Consider the following 23,489-nt stretch of genomic DNA (forward strand, 5'->3'; position numbering starts at 1 on the left):
TATGTTCTATATAGTATGAATCTGATCTGTGTAGTATGAATTTATTCCGGACACCCTTCATTTGCCATGTTATCAGTATCAAGTGACTTTCCAGAATCAGTTGCGTCGCGGTCGCTTCAGTGCCGTTCACAAATCCTCTCCTGTGGCCTCATGGGATAGTAAAGTGTCCATCGTATGCCGGAAGAAGTAGGTCATCCAGGTACTTTCTGCTTACACATTTATGAATACTGTGAATTCAGACATACTTCTTATGTTAAATACTGTTTTTCACCTAGGCCTACTATAAAGTAGGCATGTATCCTGTCAGCCGGAGCTGGGCCATGTGTGGCAATGATGGGTCTTTCCCCAAATCAGGATTGTGCCAATTAAGTGCACTTTAATGTAGTTGACTTGACTGATTTTCAATTTACTTCATTTGAAATGATAATGTTTCATCTGTTGTGACGACTTTTCAAAGATACATTTTAAACAGTACTACATTTAAAATATTGAATTCATTTAAATGTATGTGATCATTTAACCATTATCATGCAATATTTCATTAATTCTGTTTCTTATGGGGCATAATTTTATTAATATGCTGTCATAAAATACACCTTATTTTATGTCTGTGCTGCAATCCAAATATTTGGGATGTGATGCTTTGTGTGACGAACTGTTGTAGAGTGAGATTTAAAAGTTGTATGTGAATATTAATGACAGTCTAATGCAGTTCATCTTAGCTTAAAAAGCAGCAAAGAAGAGCCTGTCGTTTGTGCATGTGGATCCACTTGTGATGCGGTTGATGTTTCGGTTTGCTGTTGAACTCAGGTCTGAGAATTGAAGATTGATCATTTACTATCTCTCTCAAGTTATTACAGGAACAGAATAAGATCCAAATTCAAACTTTTATTCAGGGATATTTATCTCCTTCCTCTCTACTGATCATTAAAAAAGGTCAAATGACTGTCAGCTACGGCTTCCAAACAAAACCGTAAAATATCCTAATTTAAATAAAGTGCAAACAGAAAATTACCTTAAATGTTTTGTAGAAAAAAAAACACTGTTATTTAACAGGTATTTCCTGAATTAATTCAAAAGACTGGCAGCAACAGAACATTAAACACTGAAGGTGCTGACATCTTGAGAGATGCTCATTACAATCCAGTTTGACTTTATTCTCTCATAAGTTCTTTTTGAGGTTTAGATGCTGATGTCTTATTGAATTTTCTTTTACAAAAATAAAGTTGTGTTACCATTATGGTGATCGGTGTTTGCTTTAGTTGGACTCTTGACACTTGACTTTTTAACATTCGTTTTTCTTTTGTTGCTATAACCATGTGTCTCTGTTTCATGTGTCTCTGTTTGTTATGGCAAAAAAATGCAGGAGAAAATCTCATCAGATGATGTTGTCCAATTATTTGTGATTTTTCGGTCATCATTTAGTGGTCTGTTTTACTAATAACACGTAAAGTATTATCTGAGTTTATGTAATATATATAGAGTATATAATTGTATGTATTATATAGACTATGTATAATTTCACATGATTAACAGTAGCCTTGTGATATTGGGGTATCAGTGTAATAACAATCTGGTATTCAGTTTTTTGTTTATATTATACAGAAAATGTTTTGAGATATTTAGGTGCACAGAGACATCAAGAATCAGCATATGAATCTCAACAATGGTGACAATCAACAAAGCTTTTTTGTGACTTAAGTAGCTTGTTTTGTGATGTTGAGTTGATCTGAATATTTTTTTGATTGTCACCATTGTTGCAATTCATACACTGATTCTTGATGTCTCTATGAGTCTATATGATCCTGTCAAAACATTTTCTGCATGACTTTCATAAAATCAGAGTATCACAGCACTGTAGGAAGTTCTGCAGTAGTAATGACATGTAAAATTAACAATTAATATTAAACAATTTAATCAGAGATTAGAGTGATATCAGTGAATCAGGCCACTAAATGAAGACAAAAAAAATTATAAAAAGTGACCAACATCTGATCAGATCTTGATCTTGCATGTTCTGCCATAACAAACATGTTACAAAACACAGTTACAAAAGCTAGAAAAAAAAAGAAAAGAAAAAAAAAAATATATATATATATATATATATATATATATATGTATATATATGTTAAAGAGTTTAACATAAAACATTGGTCTTGAGTCCAACTAAAGCAAACACTGATCACCATAATAGTGACATTAAACGTTATTATTTTCAATAAAACATCAACATCTAAACCTCTGTTAATTCTCAATATGAACTTTAGTATGAAAGAAATAAAGTCTGAATTGAAATAAGATGCTGAGATCTTGAGAGATCTGTCAGATTAAACATTATTATTTTCAATAAAACATCAACATCTAAACCTCTGTTAATTCTCAATATGAACTTTAGTATGAAATAAATAAAGTCTGAATTGAAATAAGATGCTGAGATCTTGAGAGATCTGTCAGTGTTTAATGTTCTGTTGGGATTTAAAGGGTTTCTGTATCGTCTTTTTGTGCTGTAAAGCCTGTGCTTCGGTCCAGGATGGGCCAGAAAACATTGATGTTATGCTGAATGTTGCTTTATTTAAGAGGCTGTAACCGAGTAGTTGCTGATGCAGTGACATATAGTTGCATTAATTTGTGCATGTAGTTTACTGCAAGAGATTTGCATTTTACAGTGAATGTGTTTGTTAGTAATAAGTCAGGAAATACCTGTGAAATGATAGTGTTCATCGGTAAAAAGTTTATTGAAAATTTCTGTAAAAGTTTTTTTGCACTTCATGTAAAATAGGATATTTTAAGGTTTTGGTTTGGCAGCTGTAGATGAGTCATTTACTGTTTTTTTTGTTGTTGTTGTTTTACAGTGTAGAAAGTTCAGGCTCGGGCATGGCTCAGTTTTGGGGTTTCTAGTTTACTTAAGGCTGAGAATCGGTACCAACACTAAAACCTATTCAGGCCCAGTGCAGGGCCAGTTATGGGTTAGTAATTGTCTGAGACTCGGGCCAGTTATGGCCCATGTGTGGCCCTTGTCTTTAATCCAGATCTTTGCCACTCCAGGGCTTTGCTGCATGTGGGCCGTGGGAAAAGGGGATGTGTGGACCGGAGCTGGGCCAGAAAAAAATTGCTATGTGATTTCAGATGCAGTTTACATTTGCTGTGGATTTGATAGAGAATGAATTGGGAAAAGTCACGTGAGAGGAGGCAATTCTGTATCTGAAAAGGAACTGAAATCTGATAATTAAAAAGAATATCTGAACTTCAGTTCACAAATAAAATATACATAAAATGTTGGGATTTTAATAGTGTAGAATGTTTTTATAATTTTTTTACCTGGAAAATGTATCTGCGTCAGATAAAACTGGAACATGAATTTACATTTGATTAAAGAAACTGAGGACACTGCCCATTGTTTTCAAACCACTGATTTATACATGTCAACCAATGTGCACCTGGCAGCGAGTAATTCTGTATAGAAAGCGTTCATCTCAAGAGAGCCTTTTATCACTACATCAAGTGCCTGCTATTCGATTCAGGTGCTGATGAAGGCCAGATGAAGATGAAGGCCTCACCTTCAGTAAACTAGAATAATCTGGTATAGTAAAGGCATAAGCATTGAAGTATGTTACAGTCATAACAAGAATAAAAGAAATGCCTGAGCTGTAGAGGCATCTGAAAGCAATTTAAAGCCACATTCACACTATTTAAAGGCCACCATTCAGCTGTACATATAATAATGTACAAATCGAGAAGGTATACCTCAGGCGATCTGTCTAAATTCATCGTCGCTGTACTGTAGGTCTGAGTGAATGTGAATGTGTGCTATAACCCTGTTCAGGCCTGAGGCATGCTGGGACAAATACTTAGGATATTCCAGGTATAGAAAATGGATTGATGGACAAACAAATTCACAGAAGGACTCATATTTCGGATTCTATAAATACAACAACAAACAGCGAGCCTCATAATTATGATTTCACACCCGCCCACATTCCTGCAACCTGATTAAAATGTGCCGTTGTGTAAATGGATATTTTCTCGCAGAATGGATTAACACTGCACTACCTCTAATGGGTTTCAATTATGAATGTACACTGATTATTCTGAAAGCACATCAAGTACTTTTACAGTGAAATATTACATTTGATTGTTTACTTGATAATTGTAACCAGAAATACATTTTTATATCACTGATTTCAGACTGAAGAAAATTGGTTTACTCAAATAGGGTATGTATATTTTGAGGTCTGATATGATCTGTGAAATGGTTTTTCGATGCCGGGTTTGATACTGGGTCTGAAATTGTGTTACAGCAGCTTTGCAGGATTACTTGGTTGGTCCAGATGGCTATTATTGTACATGTGCACAATTTGCACTCCTTTACATTTTTGTAATTTTGCCCTTTTCTTTGCAGTGTCCAGGGACCGGTTTCTTTTACACTTTTGCTTCTTGTTGCCATGGGAATGGCAGGGAGATGATGTGTAACTTCGTTTTTTGAGAACAACAACAGAAGTTGAGAGTGAGAGTGTGAACATAGTTAAATACCTGATAAGAAAAATGTTAAGACCCTCTCCCAATGAACACACAAATACACTTCTAAAACTATAACACTCTAAAGCTCAATTCATAACAATACATGCACACACAGCAAGAGCACAATATATGATGAAGCATATTCATAAAATGTACTAGAATGAAAATTATATTATAAACTGGCCCAGTGAAATCCATGTTCCAGAGACACTCGGAAATGAACGGATATTAACTTTAATCACTTTGCCCTCTCAGGCAGAAATGTCAAAAGTTGATTAACTTCAAGACTTACAGGGATAAAAATGATAGGTTAAAGCTTATTAATCTCTGTTTGGACACATTTTAATACAGTTTTTCTTTTTCTGTTCTGCGCCTAACAACTACAGGCCCAATCACTCCCTGTGCCAATGCATTGGTGAAATTAACAGTTGGATGTGCCAAAACCTTCTTCAGTGTTAAACAAAGACAAAACTGAGGTCATTGCGTTTGGAAACAAAGATGAAGTTCTCAAGGTGAACGCATACCTTGAGTCTAGGGGTCAAACAACTAAACATCAAGTCAGGAATCTTGGTGTGACACTAGAGTCAGACCTTCGTTTCAGTAGTCATGTCAAAGCAATAACTAAATCAGCAAACTATCATCTGAAAAATATTGCAAGGATGAGATGCTTTGTTTCCATACAAGACTTTCATACAAGGGTGGATTATTGTAATGGACTCCTCACTGGCCTTCCCAAAAAGACTATAAGACAGTGTAAGCTCATGCAGAACGCTGAGCAGAACCAGAACATATCAACACATCACACCAGTCCTCAGGTCTTTACACTGGCTCCCAGTTACATTTAGGATTGCTTTTAAAGTGTTATTACTTGTTTATAAATCACTCAATGGCCTAGGACCTCAATACACTGCAGATATGATCACTGAATATAAAGAGCATTCAGATTTTCGCATGAGATCAGGTTGGTATTTATTTTCATTATTAAGCAACTGCTTTATATTTTTGTTCTGTGTGATAAAGTGTAAAATGTGGTTTCAAAAAGTTTAAATGAACATAATTAAACAAAATATTAGCAAATATACTATGAAATTCACAAATAGAAACAGGTGAACTACCTGGCCACGTCCGGCCACTACTCGCAGTTGTAAGTGGTTGACATTTCTTGAATTTGAAGTGAGTTGACAAAAAAAGATACAGATTTGTTGTTCAAATTGACAAATAAAAAAATACAATTAAAATTTTATGCAAATGTAGTTTTTAATAATTCATATAATTTTATAGTTGGAATTAACCATGTATGTTACTAACTATACTATTTCCAGAAACAGATGATTAAAACCAGAGATTTATAATATAATGATATAGCCTATTTAATCATTTTCATTTTATGAAGCATGGGAGGAATTTCCTACTAAAATATTTTTTTTTTCTAAAAAAATAGAAAAATGGCTATATGGACAATAACCATTGTAATGTAATAATTTTCCCAATATTACATTTTGGAACAACTGCATTTTTTTTTTTTTGCAACAAATTATATTTTTAAAATGTTTTGTCAACTATCATTTACTAAATCGTTTAAATGTGTGTGTGTGTGAGATCTAAATCATTTAATTATTATGTTACTGATATTTCAAGATCACAAAACAACCCTGAGAAACCATGTTAAATGTCAATGTTGTAGCTTTTCCAAAAAACAAAAACTCCCACGAGAGAGTGTGTCAACTCTAAGTAACACAAGATGGTTGCCAAGTAATACATACTGTTGCTAAGTAATCGAGTTCCACACAGTGGGTCTGATGAGCTTCTAAAGCCCACAGCATCCTCATTAGCGGTGGCTGAGAAATAATCAACCCCACGAGGGACACTAGCGAAGGAACATTACCTTTCAGACTCACAAAGCTTTAGAAAGAAATCATCATCTGAATGAAGCGCACACTACAAAGGCTCACACTGACCTTGTTCCAGTCGCAGCGGACAGAGGGATGAAACAGATCCTCAGATGCCTGCCGTTTGACATTTTAAAAAGATATAATAAACATATCTGTGGTTGGTTGTTTGTTGTTGTTTTTGTTTATTGACTTTTAACGCCATGTCACCAACAAGCAGTTGGTCAGCTGTTGTTCATATGATATATACTGTACAGAAATACTGACAGGGTTCTCCCACTTTTGACCAATAAACTTCTTGACATTTCCATTCATTCATGACACCAAGGGGGAAAAAAACCCTTCACGATTACACTCACAACAAGCAATAACTAGAATGGAATATCCATGAATTACAATTTGATTCATTTCCATGATTTTATTCACCTCCAGAAATGGAAATCACAATTTAAAAAAAAAAAAATCACATAAAAATCATGTACTGTATTTCCACAAAGTCTTATCAGATTGGAACACGCTGAATAGTCACCTTTGTCAATTGCCTTTTTTCCACACTGAAATAAAATTAGGTATGCACGATATATCGGCCACCATATCGGTATCGGACGATATATGTTCTTTTTTAATGTTATCGGTCCAATAAGAAAATTTGACTAATATCTTAAAGCTGATAAATAACTAATTATCTTATTTTATCCATGGCATATGCAATTTTATTCTTTATATGCAAGTATGTTGTCCAATGACTTGTTTGAATTATTTAGGCAGTTTATTTATTTTTAAGGCATTTTTTTTTTTTTTTTTTTGGAAAGTTGCCCAATTTTAAAACTTTTAAACTGTACTGTATATGTTTGATTTATGTTAAAGTGCTTGGGACATGGCTTTTAATGGTGAAACTTTTGTTTTTTGTAATCAGGCTCTCAAAAACTATACAAAAATTTAGATTTGGATTTAGATTTTTCGGCCAATATATCCGTTATCGGCTTTCAAATTTAAAGAACTGTCAGTTATCGGTATCGGCCAAAATTTTCATAATCTGTGCATCCCTAAAAAAAAAAAAAGAATAGCTGAACAATCAATAATGAAATTAAATAGATATGTTAAAGTGTAAACCGGATCACAAAGCCAGGAAAAAAACAAATACAGCACACAAAATATAACATTCAATGGCATTAAACAGAAGATTGCACATTTTCACCAAATATAGCAGCACCTGACTGATATGTACTGAACAAACTTCTAGTAAATTCTAAACCCTATAAAAAACATTGTGCAATTAAAGTAGTTTAACTGTACAGGCTTCTCATCTGTACAATCTTTTACAGCTAAAACATCCTGCGGTTTTAAGAAAGACCAAACAGATCACAGCTTGATACGATTGTACCATACGAATTACAAAAGACGCTTCAGGGTTAAAAGAGGTCCTCCACTACACCACGGAGCGGTGGTCCCCGCACACATAAACGGCACTGGGGCGGATCCGTCTCCTCGTGTGGCCGGGCAACTGCGGCAGGAACTTGAAGTACTTGGGCATCAGGTCAAGGCAGGCGTCGCGAAACTTCTTGATACGCCAGTAATAGATCAGAGGATTCAGAGCTGATTTGAGGTAGCAAATCCACAGCAGCCACGTGCTGATCTCAAAAAAGTTCTGCCTGTAGTAGAAGGGGCGACTGAACGTGGACAGCAGGCTGTAGGTGGCGAACGGAGCCCAGCATGCGGTGAACACCGAGAACAGGATGAGGATGGTGGTGAAGGCACGTGTTTTGAAGCTCATGTCGACGTTCATCTGAAAGGGTCTCTGGAGGCTCATCAGACCCAGTTTGCTGGCCTGGCTGAGGCACACCGAGTCCGGGTGGGAGTGGATGCGGAGCGCGTTGTGGCGGAGCGTGCTCAAGATGCCCATGAACGTGTACAGCATCACCAGGAACGGTACAAAGAAGAACACCAGCATTATCAGCATCATGTAGGCATGGTAGCCCCGGTCCGCCGTGTACCCGAAAACACACTGTGGTGCTCTGGGGGGAATGTCCAGGGCTGGATGGCCAACGGAGAGAGGGAAAGAGAAGCAGAAAGACAGAGACCACGAGACTGCGATTAACACTTTGGCCCTGCGCGGACTTAGCTTGTCCTGCTTTTGCACGATGATTAGGAAACGGTCCACGCTGATGATCAGCAAAATCGCTACTCCCTCCATCACGAACATCCAGAAGAACATGGCTGACACGCGGCAGAACACCTCTCCAAAGATCCAGTGCGTGGTCACCATTGTGACCAGGGCAAAAGGCATGTTGAGGACCGCTAGCATCATGTCGGCAAAGGCGAGACTGGCCAGTAAGATGTTAATAGCGGAGCGCATGGCGGCTCTCTGGTAAACCATGGCGCAGACCACCATGTTTCCGAGGAAGGCCAGCAGCAGCACGCAGATGATGACCGACCCGAAGAACACCTGAAGGGGCAGGTTCAGGCCCTGAACGGGGTCCGGCCCGACAGCTGGAGGCGTCGTGTATCCCGATAGAGTCCGGAGCTCCAGCGAGATGTTGGCTTTTGCAGAGGAGTTCTCCATGGCTCTTGTACCCGCTGGCTGGGTCAGCGCCCTCGGTGGGGGGGGCCGGGTGGCGCTGGGCGGCCCTGAAGCCACAAGCAGACTAGTGGAGGAATAAAGCATCCTTCTTTTTGCAGTTACATGGTAAAGAGAGCAAGCTCAGCCTATCGGACAGGTCGCTAGCACACATCTCAGCATGGAGGCAGAGCCTGGGGAAGCAGAGAAAAGGAATTAGCTGTGCAAGGATTCACAACGTCACAAACAATGTAACACAATATAGAGTCACGGTAAAGTGATGCTGCCAGCTGACTGCAGGTTTAGAGTAGGTTTATTGTGAAATAGTTATACATCATACATCCAGTTGCTTAATGGCTAACACCAGTCTACACCAGATGCGAGCGTTGCGTTAAAAGCAAACAGAATTCATTATAATCACTGACGCTGTCTACACTGAAGTATACAGATGTGAGTTTAGTTTCTGACGTACTCCACACAGCTGAGTCTGTCAACAACAGGACAAACGGAAGAGTTTATGTAGCTTGTTTGAGACTGTACAGATTCCACAGCTTCAGGAACAAATGGATGGTTTATTTTTCATTTCATCGCAGATCGCATCAGAGGATCATATGCTTGTTCAAATCATTTGACTCTAAATTGTTTTGTAAACGATGAAGAGAGAGTTTGCAACAACAACAAAAAAAAACTAGTTGAAAAATTAAGCAGCCAACTGTGTTGGATCTGACAGCAGCTACATCGCAAACAATTTCATAATTATGTATGAAGAGTTCAGATGCAAAAGCCTCTAAGTGCCATCTGAAATTTTCTTCTAGAATGATCATTTTTATAAAGCTTGTATATTTAAGTTCAATAATTTCACTTAAATGGTAATGCAAATTACCTATTAATTGTCATTTAAGTGAAATTACTGAACTTAAATATACAAGCTTTACAAAAATGATCATTCTAGAAGAAAATTTCAGATGGCACTTAGAGGCTTTTGCATCTGAACTCTTCATATGATGATTTGATATGAATGTTTTCAAAATACTTTATTTTAATAATAATAATTAAAAAAAAAACGTGTCATGCCATGTCATCTACATTTGGCATTATTAATCAGTATTTCATGTTATAACCCTAGTTTTAGGGTTAGTTCACCTAAAAAATAAAATAAAATTAGTCTCATGTCGTTCCAAACCCATAAGACTTTCAATCATCTTTGCAACACAAATGAAGATAATTTGAATTAATCAGAGATATTTCAGAGTCTTCTGAAAAGACACAATCACTTTATATGATTTAATTCAGGCTTTTGTTCACATAAACATTGATCAACGTCCATACATAAAGTAGTGAAATACGGTAAACGGAAGCTAAACCCTACATGGTTGACGCACGAGAAAAAACCTCATTGGGTCAATCGTGATGTGTAACACCAGAATGAACCTCATTGGTTCTAGCACGTCAAGCAAGCATGTTTAAAGTACGGAGCCCCTGAAGGGAAATGCAGATGCATTCTTTGTGAGTGAAAGGAAAGAAATCCAAAAATGTTCAGAGAGAACACATTTGTAGTTGTGTGCAAAACCATGGTGGACATTATCGAGTGAACTCTCAAATAGCGAACCGTTGTCACAATTAGCCACGCACTCCCTGGGTGATTACGGACTCCATTTCCCATCATGCATCTCCCTGGACTGATTACACCATACACCTGCACTGCACTGATCACACACCTGCACCTCATGTTCAAACACTCATTTAAGCCACACTCACACAACACTCTGGGCTAAGTCTTGTTTTGCTGCTGCGAACATTTCCAAGCGTTTTCCATGTGTTTACCTGCCTGTTGTGACCTTGTCTGTTCCTGATCTTCTGCCTGGTTCCTGTATCCGGTTTGTTTGCTGCCTGCCCTGATATCCTGCCTGTTGACCACGATTTTGCCTGATCTTCTCTGCTGTGTTTGCTGGTGTATGACCCTTGCCTGGTGACTACTCTGTTTAATAAAGACAAGCTGCACTTGGATCTGAATGAGCATTTGATCTATGCTTCGTAACAACCGTGGTCCGGTTCCGGACTCTGACATCGTTGCAACTGGACTGCAAGACATAATGGCAATGGTAGCACCGTTTTACCATTTCAGCAGTTTAAAGTGAGCAACGCGTCAAAACAATGGAGCAACTAACACTATTATGCTTACTTTCACTAAAACACAGCAGAAAATTAGAATTTTACTATTAGGCTACTTTTATCTGTCATACATATGACTCCAACTGTACAATACAAATGTTTTTTTGACAGGACGTCTTTTTCATCTACATTTAGCATTATCAATCAGCAGTTCATAATAAACAATGTTATAATTGTGGAAATTATTTGTAGATGGAAAGACCACTAAAAGTTTGAAAGTAGTAGTAATAGCTTTGTTTTCTGCTCATGATGATAGCGTTTTGATTATTATGTGCATTGTTTGTTTTTATAAGATACTTGTTTTGAGCAAAATATAAAAAATGGTGCAGAGTTCATAAGGAAACCCTGAACCCTCATACCATATATTTTCTGTCGCATGGCCTTCTGCCATAGATACTGTAGTTATCATGTAATAATAATAATAATCTACTCCATCTATATTTTGATCTGATCTGGATGTAGTCTTGGACAAAAATGGTTAGGGTTAGAGCTTTTTGCTCAAAATGTTGCTTTTTTTAAATGAAACAACATTCAAGTGTTGATAAAAACAGAATGCATGAAGCTAGAATAAAACAGGATTTTTTTGTTTGGTTGTTAGTTTAAAAGCAGAGGCAATGTTCTTTCTTTTGATATAATGCATGTTCAGATATTCAATACAACAAAATATGTTGGGGGCTAATGATCATCATTTATGTCCATCATTAATATGTCAAGTCACCTTCATTTATATATCACTTTTAACAATATAGATCGTTTCAAAGCAGATTTACAGTGATAATAGGAAATTAAAGTAACAGAGATTTTGTCCAAAATTATTAACAAAATCAAATATTTGGATTGAAGAAGTTTCTAAAATTTGGTTGATCTGTATGGATTTGCTCATATATTTTTACCTCTTTCACTGAAGAATATAATACAATTATTGGTTTAGTTTTAACAGCTGTCCATCAGTCCATTAATAGCTAGATGTCATTTATTTGAGCCACTGAGCTTTAATAGCAGGTTCACAAAGGTATATGACATTGACATCTGAAGAATAATCACAAACCTATAAACCCAACAGGGAACTTTCTAACTTTGGCTAACGTTCTGACAGGGTTCTCTCAAAGTTCTTCAACATTAATAGAATGTTTGTTCAATGTTATTTAATCGTATTAATGCTCTCAAAAGGTTACCACAAAAACATAATTTATGCATTGTCTGTAAGGTTTTTTAAATGTTCTCATAATATTGGGATACAAAATTCTTAGAACAACATTCTAGGAACATCCTTTAAATAATTAGAACTAACTTAAAATGAATAAGGTTGTGTGTGCCGTTATGTATGTTAAAAGAACATCCTTGGAAAGTGGGAAGGTTTTGTAGCCTACCCCAGTTATAGTTCCCAACTTTTCTCTTTAATTAATGTAAAGGTTATGCAAGTGTATGAATTAAGCACTTTCAAAACAACGTTCATGAAATCACAATATAGGCTATTGTTATTTGATGAATGTTCTCATAATGTTTGCTGAAATCATTCTTCGAACATCTTTTAAATATTAAGTATCACAAAATTGTTGGCTTGAAAATGTCTCACGGTTGGATGCTACACAACAAAATCCCCTGTGTTTAACAGCGCGCATTCATTAGTGATGACACCTGATGTTAATGAGTAAATCACTGAAGGAAAGAGGAGCACCACTGTGGTGATCAGTGTTTCCTGTAGTTGAAACCATTATTCAAATGATCTTTTATTTTCATTCTGCAGAAGAAAGCAAGTCTTGTTTGGAATATATGGAATAACACAATCCCTTTAACTGTGTTGTTTTAATTTATCAATAATATTGATTCAAAACTTACAGCCAAAACAATAAACCACAAGAGGTTGTGTTTTTCATTGATTGTACCATGATATGCAGAACATAAAGTGGAGAGTGAGACAAAAAAAAAAAAAAAAAAATCACTTTAACACAGCCTTGAGACTGAGCATCCTATTATTTTATAACAGCTGTAACATACTTTGGTATTTTAGATTTCTAAAACTCAAAATGAAATGTATTAATAATCAGAATAAACAAATTTGCCAAGGATAGTTATAGCCTAACTAAAGGCTGATTTCAGTTACCAAGCAACATACCAACTGGGCACATTCATATGGTTTTGATTATTATGTGCATTGTTTGTTTTTATGCCCATATGCCCAAAAGATTTTTTTTCCCATTTGGCCTAGTTGTTAATGGAGTTGAAAAGTCCTGGCTTAAAGTGTACATTTTCCACTAGAGGACAAAGAGGGCATTTTATCTGGCAACCTGGCAAAAGGTTCCTCTACAAAGGCTAGGTTTAAAAGATTTTTCAAGGTGCCACTTTACCCAAATGCATCTATGAAAACCAATGAGAGAATAAGACACTTTTATGCTAAATATACTCACCCACCCACATGCAAGCACCCATGCATACTCGCACACACATAATTATCTTCACACACACACATACACACGTCTGGTTCTCTATCTTTGTGGAGACTTCCATAGACGTAATGGTTTTTATACTGTACAAACTGTAGGCTATATGCTCTCACCTTACACTAACCCGACCCCTAAACCCACCCATCACACAAAACTTTCTGCATTTTTACATTTTCAACAAAAAAAAACTCATTCTGTATGATTTATAAGCTTGTTTCCACAGGTTGAAGTCCCCACCGGAATAGAAAAACAAGCACACACAGACACCGGCCTATCAGGTGAAATCAGATCACTGTTTCACCACGATCTTGCAATCGGCTTGTATCGACTCAAGAGTTTCCATCTTGACCTACATTCACAGGTCTTGGCTGATGATTCTCTACCAAAGTAAACAAGAAAGAACATGTTTTTGAGATATAACATGATATCAGACCAGTCTCAAATAAAAGGTTTCTGCATTGAAAGCATTTAAAAGCTCTAAGTCGTCAAAGTGAAGTGGAAATCATCTCAAAACAGACTATCAGTGGTCCAGTATAAGCTGAAACCATAGTGACAGCAGAGGAAACTTGTGAGCGAATGACAGTCGTGTATACTGAATAGTTGTGGATCCTAGCAACAGGAATAAAATGATTAAGTGTCTCTTCATGTATGCTTGGGAAATGTATCCCTCCATTATGAAGCACAATCACTTCAAGAGGCCTCAACAGTAGTCCAAGACTGTCCGATGTTGTGAACCTAGAACATTCCTCCATTTCTAAAAGCAGCAGTTTTGAGACAGAAAAGGCCTATAGGCCAAACCAGAAGAAGAAGATACAGAATAAAAGCTCAATGAATTCCAGATACTTTCTGGATCAAAGGCTCCAGACTTTCATCTCAGATGAATAGGAGGGAAAACAATTGCAGAGACATGATTCTTATTACACTTTGACTCCTTACAAATGGACTTTTTTTTTCTTTTTTGCACTGATGTTATATTTCCCCAGAGAAAATCTTGCCTTGCACATTGCTTTCAATTTAGGATCTGAAAGATTCACCTTGAAAGTGGATCAACTGATTTAAAATGGAGGAAAGAGTAGAGAACATCACAATCGTATTTAAATTGTTATATAGTGCTCTCTAAACACAATCATTAATAAAGTTGGTGTTTTACCTTGATTCTCCTCTGTGGCTTGTTTGAAATAAAGGATGCCGCATCATTCACATCATTATTCGCTGAGATTCAGATTCACATCCTTCTCTCGCCAGATGTTTGAAGCTCCGACAACACAACATTTCCACATAAAATATACTTATTTACAGATGTTAAAAGCTCTATTTCTTCGCGTATTGGTGTAAAAATAGACTGACACGGCTTCGGTTTAAAAAGACTAAACGTTTTTTTTTTTTTTAAAGCATTAAAACATTTGAATTCTGCCAGTTTTAGCGTGATGAATCAATCAGAAAACCCCGGTGTAAACAGATGTCTAATCTTAATAATCTAAACAGCCCTGAGAAAACTGCTTTAAACTGCCTCGCTGTTTTTCCGAATGCAAACGCTCGTTTTAAACGGAGAGAAATGCATGATACATTTTGTACCCGCGTCTCGTTTCTCATATGCATCCCAAACACACCGTGACGCTCGCGCTGTCCGCATTCACCGCACGCTGAGAGGAAACCAATGACATTTCAGTGCCGGGTTTGATTGACACGCCGTTGACCAATGAGAACGCAGGAGTCGCCCACTGGTGTTCTCACTGTGGCCAATGACCGCAGTCGTGCAGCTGGGTTTGGTTGCGGCGGCGGCGGGACTGGTCGGGTATCAATGGGACGGGAATTTATCTCGTTCAGCTGAGTTCAGTGGTTTCGAAATATTTAACAAAATGAAATGAACAACAGACACAGAAAAGCATAGTGTTCTGATTTAGTGATGAGCGAAACGAAGCCATCTGAAACTTTAACTCGAAATGCGCACACGAAAAAAAATCTGCCGCTAACGAGACATACAAAAAAATAATAAAAACAAACTATCTTTAAGGGGGGAGGATATATTTTATTAATATGTTATGCTATGGACTCAGTTGTTTAAAAAAAAAAAAAAGACATCCCAGATAGCAACAATTTCCCAATCAATACAATGTATCTGTATAGCGTATTAGCATATTAATGTGTTCTTGGGGCAACATGCAATGAAAAAAGTAGTGCAATAATGGGAGTAATAACTGGCAACATTTTCACAATATCTCATATTTCATAGGAATATTGATATCATTTCTTTCCCTATTCACTTGTGTCTCCCAAAATGTCTGATAAACATGATGTAAGTCCTGGTCTACAGTGGACATGTATGAAATAATTGCCCTGTTTTGTAACAAAGTCATAATTTGATTAGAAACCCCATAACATTTAACTGAGATGTTGATTGACGACAAACAAAATTAGTCAGATTTAAATGATAATTACAAAATATGATCATATTTCCATAAGAGTGCTAAATTTGATTACTAAATTAATGTCAGGCATTTTTAACAAAGAGAAGTTCGTGTCATGGCGAATACTCCAAACATTTGGTACCTCTGAAAAGCCCTGAATGTGCTCTTTACAGGACATTCAGAAATTCACTAAAATATTATGTCCACCTGGAGTGCAAAAAGTCTTAAAATCAAATATTCAAGTATGGCAGAGAGTAACTTTATAGAATGTTTCACCTTGTACAACCTTGTTAAATTCAGTCCACTGGATCAAAATGCAAGGGCAGCTGATTTATTGTCTAACAGCAAACATAATATAGCATTTCTGAGCCAATTTCTTTATCGAGAAAATATAATCTGTACTGATCTGATGCTGATACTATGACATAAGATTTACAGAAACATTTACATTAATTTATATTAATTATCTTATAACTGAAATAACCATTGGGATATGCCATGCTTAAATAAGACAAACTAATAAATAGACAGGCCCTTCAAAAACAAACAATATACACAACAATCAAAATGTCAAAACACTTATATTGAGGCAATTATCCATTGTGCGTTTCAGCGACAACTCGAGTCTGTACAGAACGGTGCTCACGTGTGCTAAGAATCCTTAATCTGCTTCGTCTCCTCGGATTTTGGTGGAATGATTTTGACGTCAAAGGGAAAAAAGAATTCTGTCAGCGCTTTGGCATCTTTGGGATCCAGAGAGAACTCTAGTGCCAGCTTCTCTGGAGTCCATGTTTTAGGCATGCGTTTGTGGTTGTTCAGGCCGGTTAAAGCTTCCACAAGCGACAGTTTTCCTTTGGGAACATCAGTGACATCCGAGAAACCATAGGGGTTGCCGGGCAGGCTGAACTTCAGCAGCCGGCGCTGGGTCTGAGTCTTGACCACCTTCATCGGAGCGGATGCTGCTTCACCCTACAGGAGCACAGAGCACAGAGTCAGTCACACCAGCAGAGGGCAGCGCACACCACCTGAAAACCACAACCTGAGCTGCTAACAAGTGGATATATGAGATTACAGAGGTGGACTGGCCTGGGACATCAGCCGAGCAGGTAAACTCATCGACTCACTAGTGCACTTTCACAGCTTCACAGGGCCCTATCATACACCGGGCACAATGCAGCGTCAGGTGCAATGCAAGTGTTTTTTGCTAACGCAAATTGCTGTTAGAAACTTCGCTTAGCACACCGTTCTCGGTGTCTGAAACATCTGTCAGCGCAGCGCGTTTTCTCACTCGAGTATGTGGATATAGACCTTATGCACCAGAGAAATGAGGGCGCCGCCATCTTTAGAATATTGTCTTTTAACTTGGATTTACTTAATGTAAAGTTAACGAAAGTTATCATGAGGACTGTAATGTTTAAAGCAGATGACTTAACAAATGTCAGTCGACCGGGAAGATTTTAAAATGAGCCGTTCATTAATAAACACGCAAAATCGCTGTGAAAATACAGACCGGAAGTCAAAAGACAACGAGTGCAGCGCTGAAAAGGGGCGGAGCTTCATAAGGTCTATATAGACCCCTTCAATGTTTGTAAATAAACAATGTTTGTAAATTTATTACCACTGAAGCTAAGCAGGGCTGAGCCTGGTTAGTACCTGGATGGGAGACCTCCTGAGAAAAAAAAAACAGGTTGCTGCTGGAAGAGGTGTTAGTGAAGCCAGCAGGGGGTGCTCACCCTGTGGTCTGTGTGGGTCCTAATGCCCCAGTATAGTGACGGGGACACTATACTGCCAAAAGAGCACCGTCCTTCAGATGAGACGTTAAACCGAGGTCCTGACTCTCTGTGGTCATTAAAAATCCCAGGATGTCCTTCGAAAAAGAGTAGGGGTGTAACCCCGGCATCCTGGCCAAATTTGCCCCTTGGTCTCTGTCTATCATGGCCTCCTAATCATCCCCATATACTGATTGGTTTCATCACTCTGTCTCCTCTCCACCAGTAAGCTGGTGTGTGGTGGGCGTTCTGGCGCAATATGGCTGCCGTCGCATCATCCAAGTGGATGCTGCACATTGGTGGTGGTTGAGGAGATTCCCCCCCTTCAATGTAAAGCACTTTGAGGTCTCAGAAAAAGTGCTATATAAATGTAACAAATTATTATTATTATTATACATCGAACGCCTAGGTTGGGTGCGCGCGCAGCATGGGGTCAGAAAAATGGTGCGGCTAATAGACCGGCATATTGTGTCAAAGGTATGCACTGTTGCCATCACAGGAACGGGAACAGAACCATAATAAACTTGTTTTAGCTAATGGCGATTGTCTGCCTGATTAGAGTCCTGCACGGGTTCGGTTCAAATTTTGCTCAAACGGGTGAAAAATATCCAACTGTGTCGGGTCGGACACGGGGGAAACACGGTCTAAACACGGGTTTAAAACAATCACATGCAAACGTAAAAATATATTCATATTTTTAGGAACACGTCTACAAAAATATGCCTGTATTTCAAGTTGATAAAATAATTTAAAATCCACATCAGTTTATTTGCCCACGAAGCACCAAATGCAGGTACTTTTCTATTTGGCCTGTGAACTTCTCAGAACAAAGCATTAGAAAAACTGGCAGAGGCCACAGATCAAACTGAAGTGGGAAGAGTGCACGAACTCAGTTGTCTAAAGCATGAGAGCACTTTACATGAAACACTTCAAAAGCTTGTGGGCGGCGGATGCGAAATATTGCTGGCCTCTTCCAAATTAATAAACACATGCATTATTAATTGTTGCTGAAATTTAATCCATTTTACTGTAATACAAATTTACTATATTTCATATAACTTAAAGGGTTAGTTCACCTGAAAATGAAAATTAATTATCTCATCCTCAAGCCATCCTAGGTGTATATGACTTTCTTCTTTCACAATCAGAGTTGTATTCAAAAATATCCTGGCTCTTCCAAGCTTTATAATGGGAGTGAATGGTAACTTAGATTTAGAAGCCCAAAAGAATATAAGGTACCATTCACTCCCATTATAAAGCTTGGAAAAGCCAGGATATTTTTTAAATATAACTCTGATTGTGTTTGGCTAAAAGAATAAAGTCAGATACACCTAGGATGGCTTGAGGGTGAGATAATCATGGGATAATTATCATTTTTGGGTGAATTAACCCTTTAATAAGATTAAACCAGAATTAGGCCTTAGTACAATTAGGACATTTAAGTAGCTTTTATAAGCGTGCCTTAAAAAAAATTACTAGTGTGCATCTTGAGTCAAAAAATTATGGCAGTGACATTTTAAGTTGCTTTCAGTTAAAACAGCTCAAACATGCATTTTATTCTGAGACTAGATTAAGCTTTGTCTGTGAAACCGGACCTAAGAATCTGAATTAATGTGATACTACAGTAATACAACTATAATTGTACTGGTGAAATTATCCCAAACTTCAAACCTGAGGAACTGGATCGTCAGACTCCACATAAACGTCCTTGAGCATCGACAGCAGTGGGTCATTCTTCTGGTGAATCTCTTCTGCGATGCTGGTCACTGGCACAGAAACACATACATCAGATCACACAGAAAAATGTGTAACTTGTATTGCCACAATTATGTGAACACCCTCTTTTAACACGTCTGGCTTTTTTGGCACAGCTACTCAATGGACACCTCTGGATCTAAGCAACAGAGAACAAAGTGTTGAATCTGACCTAAACTAAATCGCTAAGTGGGGAAAAACACACGGTTAAAGCCGATGTCTACATGGACATCCTCAATGCTATCAAAGAACTTAAGTAGACAAACAACATGTAAAGGCAAGAATGCAAAAGAAACAACATAATCTGCTTATTTCTCTTAAAAGAAAACACTTATGTTTGCAGTGGTTATATAGGCTAGTTTTAATGTGATCTTTAGCAGAATGTTTTATAGTTAAACGTTAAAGTGCAATTGAAAGGCCATTCATGATCACCCTATTGTTTCAATATATAATATTCCTATTACAAATATGAAAAGATTTTTTTTTTCCTTGATATCCAAGGACATACATAAACAGATTGAAAAAATATGAATACAGGCTTACCATAGTAAAATGGGGTAAAGTACGTACTTCTGTGTATTTTTTTTTATTGCAATGTGACTCACATTTTTTAATTTTAAATACAACTGGATAAAACAACAAAAAGTGTTCTAGTTGCTCCATGTTTCAGTAGTGAAAAGAGGGGAAATATGGATATAACCGCGTCCAGTCCACTCTATTACAGCTAAGGGATTGTCATTGTATGACAAGCAATAATATTTGTTGTCACTGAAAAAAATAAAATAAAAAAATAATAATCCCCTTATCGAAAGTGGGTGTCCACAAACTTTGGTGCAGTAAGCAGGCTATTAACACAATTACATAAATAGAGTTAAGCTAATTTTGACATTAAACAACAACACCTGTTTCGAGTGGTTATATTTAGCTAACTAATTTCGGTCACGGATGTGATTATAAGTCATATATCTTCTAAGAGACACTGGGCATGGTCCTTCACCCCTAAAACAGTTCTTATGAGCACAGGTTATATGACTGTACTCTAGAATACTCTAACACAATCTCTCACCCGCAGCTCCTTCTTGTGGAAAACTGCCTGATGTTGGATGTCGCGGTGCTGCCTGAGGTTTGGCTTTGCTTATTTCTCGGAAAGCGCGATTCTCTAAATTAAAGTTTCTAATCATGCGTGTTACTCTTGATCCCATGCTGGAAAGATCTACACACAGAGGACATTCCTCTTCTTCATTTAATTTAACTCTACTATCAGACACAGGCCGCTCATTACTGCCCTCGACTGGCTGATTCTGCAGTTGACTCGCCATATGGTTTTGTTTGTTTTGTTTCTTAAAATGTTATAAACATCAACATTACACATTTTTGTATATTTACAAATATTAATAATTAAACCGAAAAATATGTCTCACACACACACACACACACACACACACATTGTGTTTTCATGTTTTATGGGGACTTTGCATAGACATAATGATATTGTAGAAACTGTATATTCTATCCTCCTACACAAACCTACCCATCACAAAACACTTTCTGCATTTTTACATTTTCAAAAAAATGGCTGGTCACCACAATGTGGGTGATCTCAGATTTTACTATCCTTGTGGGGACAAATGGTGTAACATAAACCTGTGTTTTGATGAATAAAATGTAACAAAAAAACAGCATTTATTTAAAATAGAAATCTTTTGTAACATTATACACTACTGTTCAATATACACTGTACAGTCTGATTAGTTAGATTTACTTTTTAAAAAATCATGCAAACCGATTGCCTTAAAAAAAAAAACAAGTGAAATAAGAATAGTATGTTGTACAGACAAGTGCTTAGTATTGTTCACTTACACAAGAGTTCTATTAACTAAAAAAGAACTGAGAGTACTTGATAATTTACTTTAAATAAAATTTTATTGTGTTTTGCATGCTGAATGTCTGTGTGACTCAAGCATGGTCAATTGCAAGATATTGTCAAAAACATAGAGGGACTATATCAATTAAAAGTTTCACCAGGTGTTTATGACCTTAATGTTAGCAACAAAATTCAAAGATGGCCTTTGGTGACTTTTCACCCAGTTTTGAACTGGGGACCTTTCGTGTGTAAAGCGAACGTGATAACCACTACACTACGGAAACTTCGGCTAGAAAACGGTCCAACCTCTTCTAGCGTACGCTTGTTTAAAAGCGACTGAAATGATAGACTGCCCAGTGTTCTTAAAATGGCAAAAAGCTGCTATTTTTGTTGGCAGACCAAACATTTTGCATACCCTTGCTGAGCATGGCGGCATGTGCGTGGGAGCACATTGTCCCAGCATCTCATAGGTACAGCTCGAGTTTCTCTTCATTCACGCATAAATCTTTCGCCTTTTACTAAAGATTTCCGTGGAGGGGAACATTCCCCTCCAGAACGAGTTTCTGGTATTTTTGGATGCTCTGCTCACAGCAGAGCTACAAGCGTTTGTTCAAAAACAGAGGACTTTTTGCGGCTTGCGCCGAAGAACCGCAGCAGGTCGGGCCAGCGTTCGAGTGTGGTCCGAAAGAATTGGCCGTTTTGTCCATGTCTGGAGCTGGGTGGTCGTCAAACCATCGCCACTTTCCCATTTCACAACTTCAAGTCTTGGGCCAGCAGCGTGATTGTAAAGTTTACCAAGCACAAAAGGGTAGTGATGGGAGAAACAAAGCTTTTTAAAGCTTTGAACCAATTGCTTCGCAAAATGATCCACTGTTTCGAAGCATTCGGAACGCCACACGCTGGTGACCCCTGCTGGTCAGATTGGAAACGCAACAGTGGAAATGCAACAAAAACTCCCAAAGGCCAAACATGCATAAAACAACCTTTTACAAACCCATTGGAAACACTTTCTTGAAAGTAAAATCTTTCAAATGCAATTAGCTAACCATCATCAGGTGAGTCTTGAACGGCGGGTTGGCTTTATCAGCGGCTTCCACGGTAAAGCCTGAGCTCATGCAAGATGTTTGGCCATGATTAAGAAGAAGCCTCCCCGTCGGGGAATGCAACCCCGGTCTTCCGCGTGACAGGCGGAGATTAGGCACTGTATGCTGAACCGTTGAGAAGCCACTTAATGCTGGTTATGCTTTCCATTATGGGAGTTATTATTATTTAAACCTTTTATTTTGGCCAAGGGGGGCAGGAAGAGGAGCTCACCCTGTCCTATGGAGGAATCCACTTGCAATCCAAGGAGATGTGAAGGGTTTGTTCATTTAGCTTCCAGGAAGTTCATAACAATCTCATGCGAATACTACCACTGGTCTTCAATGTACTATCGGCTTCAGTGTCATCCTCTTAGACAGGGTTTGCGGTCACCTGGTGATGGGGAAGAATCTTATTACATTTGCTCCTTCCTCTAATGGAAATGGCTGTATTATTGTTTTTTGTTTGTTTGTTTTTTTTTAAGAAAAAAAGCTGGGTGGGAGGAGCCTGCACCAGACATTACCCTTGCTGAGCATGGTGGCATGTGCGTGGGAGCACATTGTCCCAGCGTCTCATAGGTACAGCTCGAGTTTCTCTTCATTCACGCATAAATCTTTCGCCTTTTACTAAAGATTTCCGTGGAGGGGAACATTTACGAGTTTCTGGTATTTTTGGATGCCCTGCTCACAGCAGAGCTACATGCGTTTGTTAAAGAACAGAGGACTTTTCGCGGCTTGCGCCAAAGATCCGCAGCAGGTTGGGCCAGCAGGTAAGGACTTTGTAGTGAATTTCAGCATGTATATTAAAAACACCTCCAAATGTTTCCACCCTGTTTTGCTGGGGACCTTTCGTGTGTAAAGCGAACGTGATAACCACTACACTATGGAAACTTCAGTTTGAAAACGGTCCAACCTCTTCTAGCGTACGCTTGTTCAAAAGGGACTGAAACGATAGACTGCCCAGTGTTCTTAAAATGGCAAAAAGCAGCTATTTTTGTTGGCAGACCAACATTTTTTATTACGCTACAGGAAAC

At 37.9% G+C, this 23,489-nt stretch overlaps 2 protein-coding genes across 2 annotated transcripts; both read right to left on the bottom strand.

The window, feature by feature from the left end:
• Positions 1-6,580: 6,580 nt before the first annotated feature.
• gpr63 (G protein-coupled receptor 63) lies at positions 6,581-15,190 on the bottom strand. Its single transcript, XM_084091721.1, has 2 exons — positions 14,731-15,190; positions 6,581-9,158 (listed from the first exon to the last, which is right to left on the bottom strand). The coding sequence occupies exon 2, from the start codon at positions 9,070-9,072 to the stop codon at positions 7,837-7,839; it is 1,236 nt and encodes a 411-aa protein (XP_083947847.1). The 5' UTR covers positions 9,073-9,158; positions 14,731-15,190; the 3' UTR covers positions 6,581-7,836.
• A 1,115-nt stretch (positions 15,191-16,305) lies between these two features.
• Positions 16,306-20,795, bottom strand: ndufaf4 (NADH:ubiquinone oxidoreductase complex assembly factor 4). Its single transcript, XM_084092013.1, has 3 exons — positions 20,579-20,795; positions 19,429-19,523; positions 16,306-16,957 (listed from the first exon to the last, which is right to left on the bottom strand). The coding sequence occupies exons 1-3, from the start codon at positions 20,712-20,714 to the stop codon at positions 16,640-16,642; spliced, it is 549 nt and encodes a 182-aa protein (XP_083948139.1). The 5' UTR covers positions 20,715-20,795; the 3' UTR covers positions 16,306-16,639.
• Positions 20,796-23,489: the final 2,694 nt, after the last annotated feature.

The sequence above is a fragment of the Abramis brama genome, assembly GCF_963993115.1.
Source record: "Abramis brama genome assembly, chromosome: 18".
Classification (NCBI taxonomy): Eukaryota; Metazoa; Chordata; class Actinopteri; order Cypriniformes; family Leuciscidae; genus Abramis; species Abramis brama.

Bases quoted from the DNA above. Each gene is read 5' to 3' on its own strand.
- gpr63 (XM_084091721.1), bottom strand. From the start codon at position 9,072: ATGCTTTATTCCTCCACTAGTCTGCTTGTGGCTTCAGGGCCGCCCAGC.
- ndufaf4 (XM_084092013.1), bottom strand. From the start codon at position 20,714: ATGGGATCAAGAGTAACACGCATGATTAGAAACTTTAATTTAGAGAAT. The intron at 19,524-20,578 runs GTGAGAGATTGT...TTTCTGTGCCAG, and splicing joins TCCACAAGAAGGAGCTGCGG to TGACCAGCATCGCAGAAGAG. The intron at 16,958-19,428 runs GTTTGAAGTTTG...GTGCTCCTGTAG, and splicing joins CTGACGATCCAGTTCCTCAG to GGTGAAGCAGCATCCGCTCC.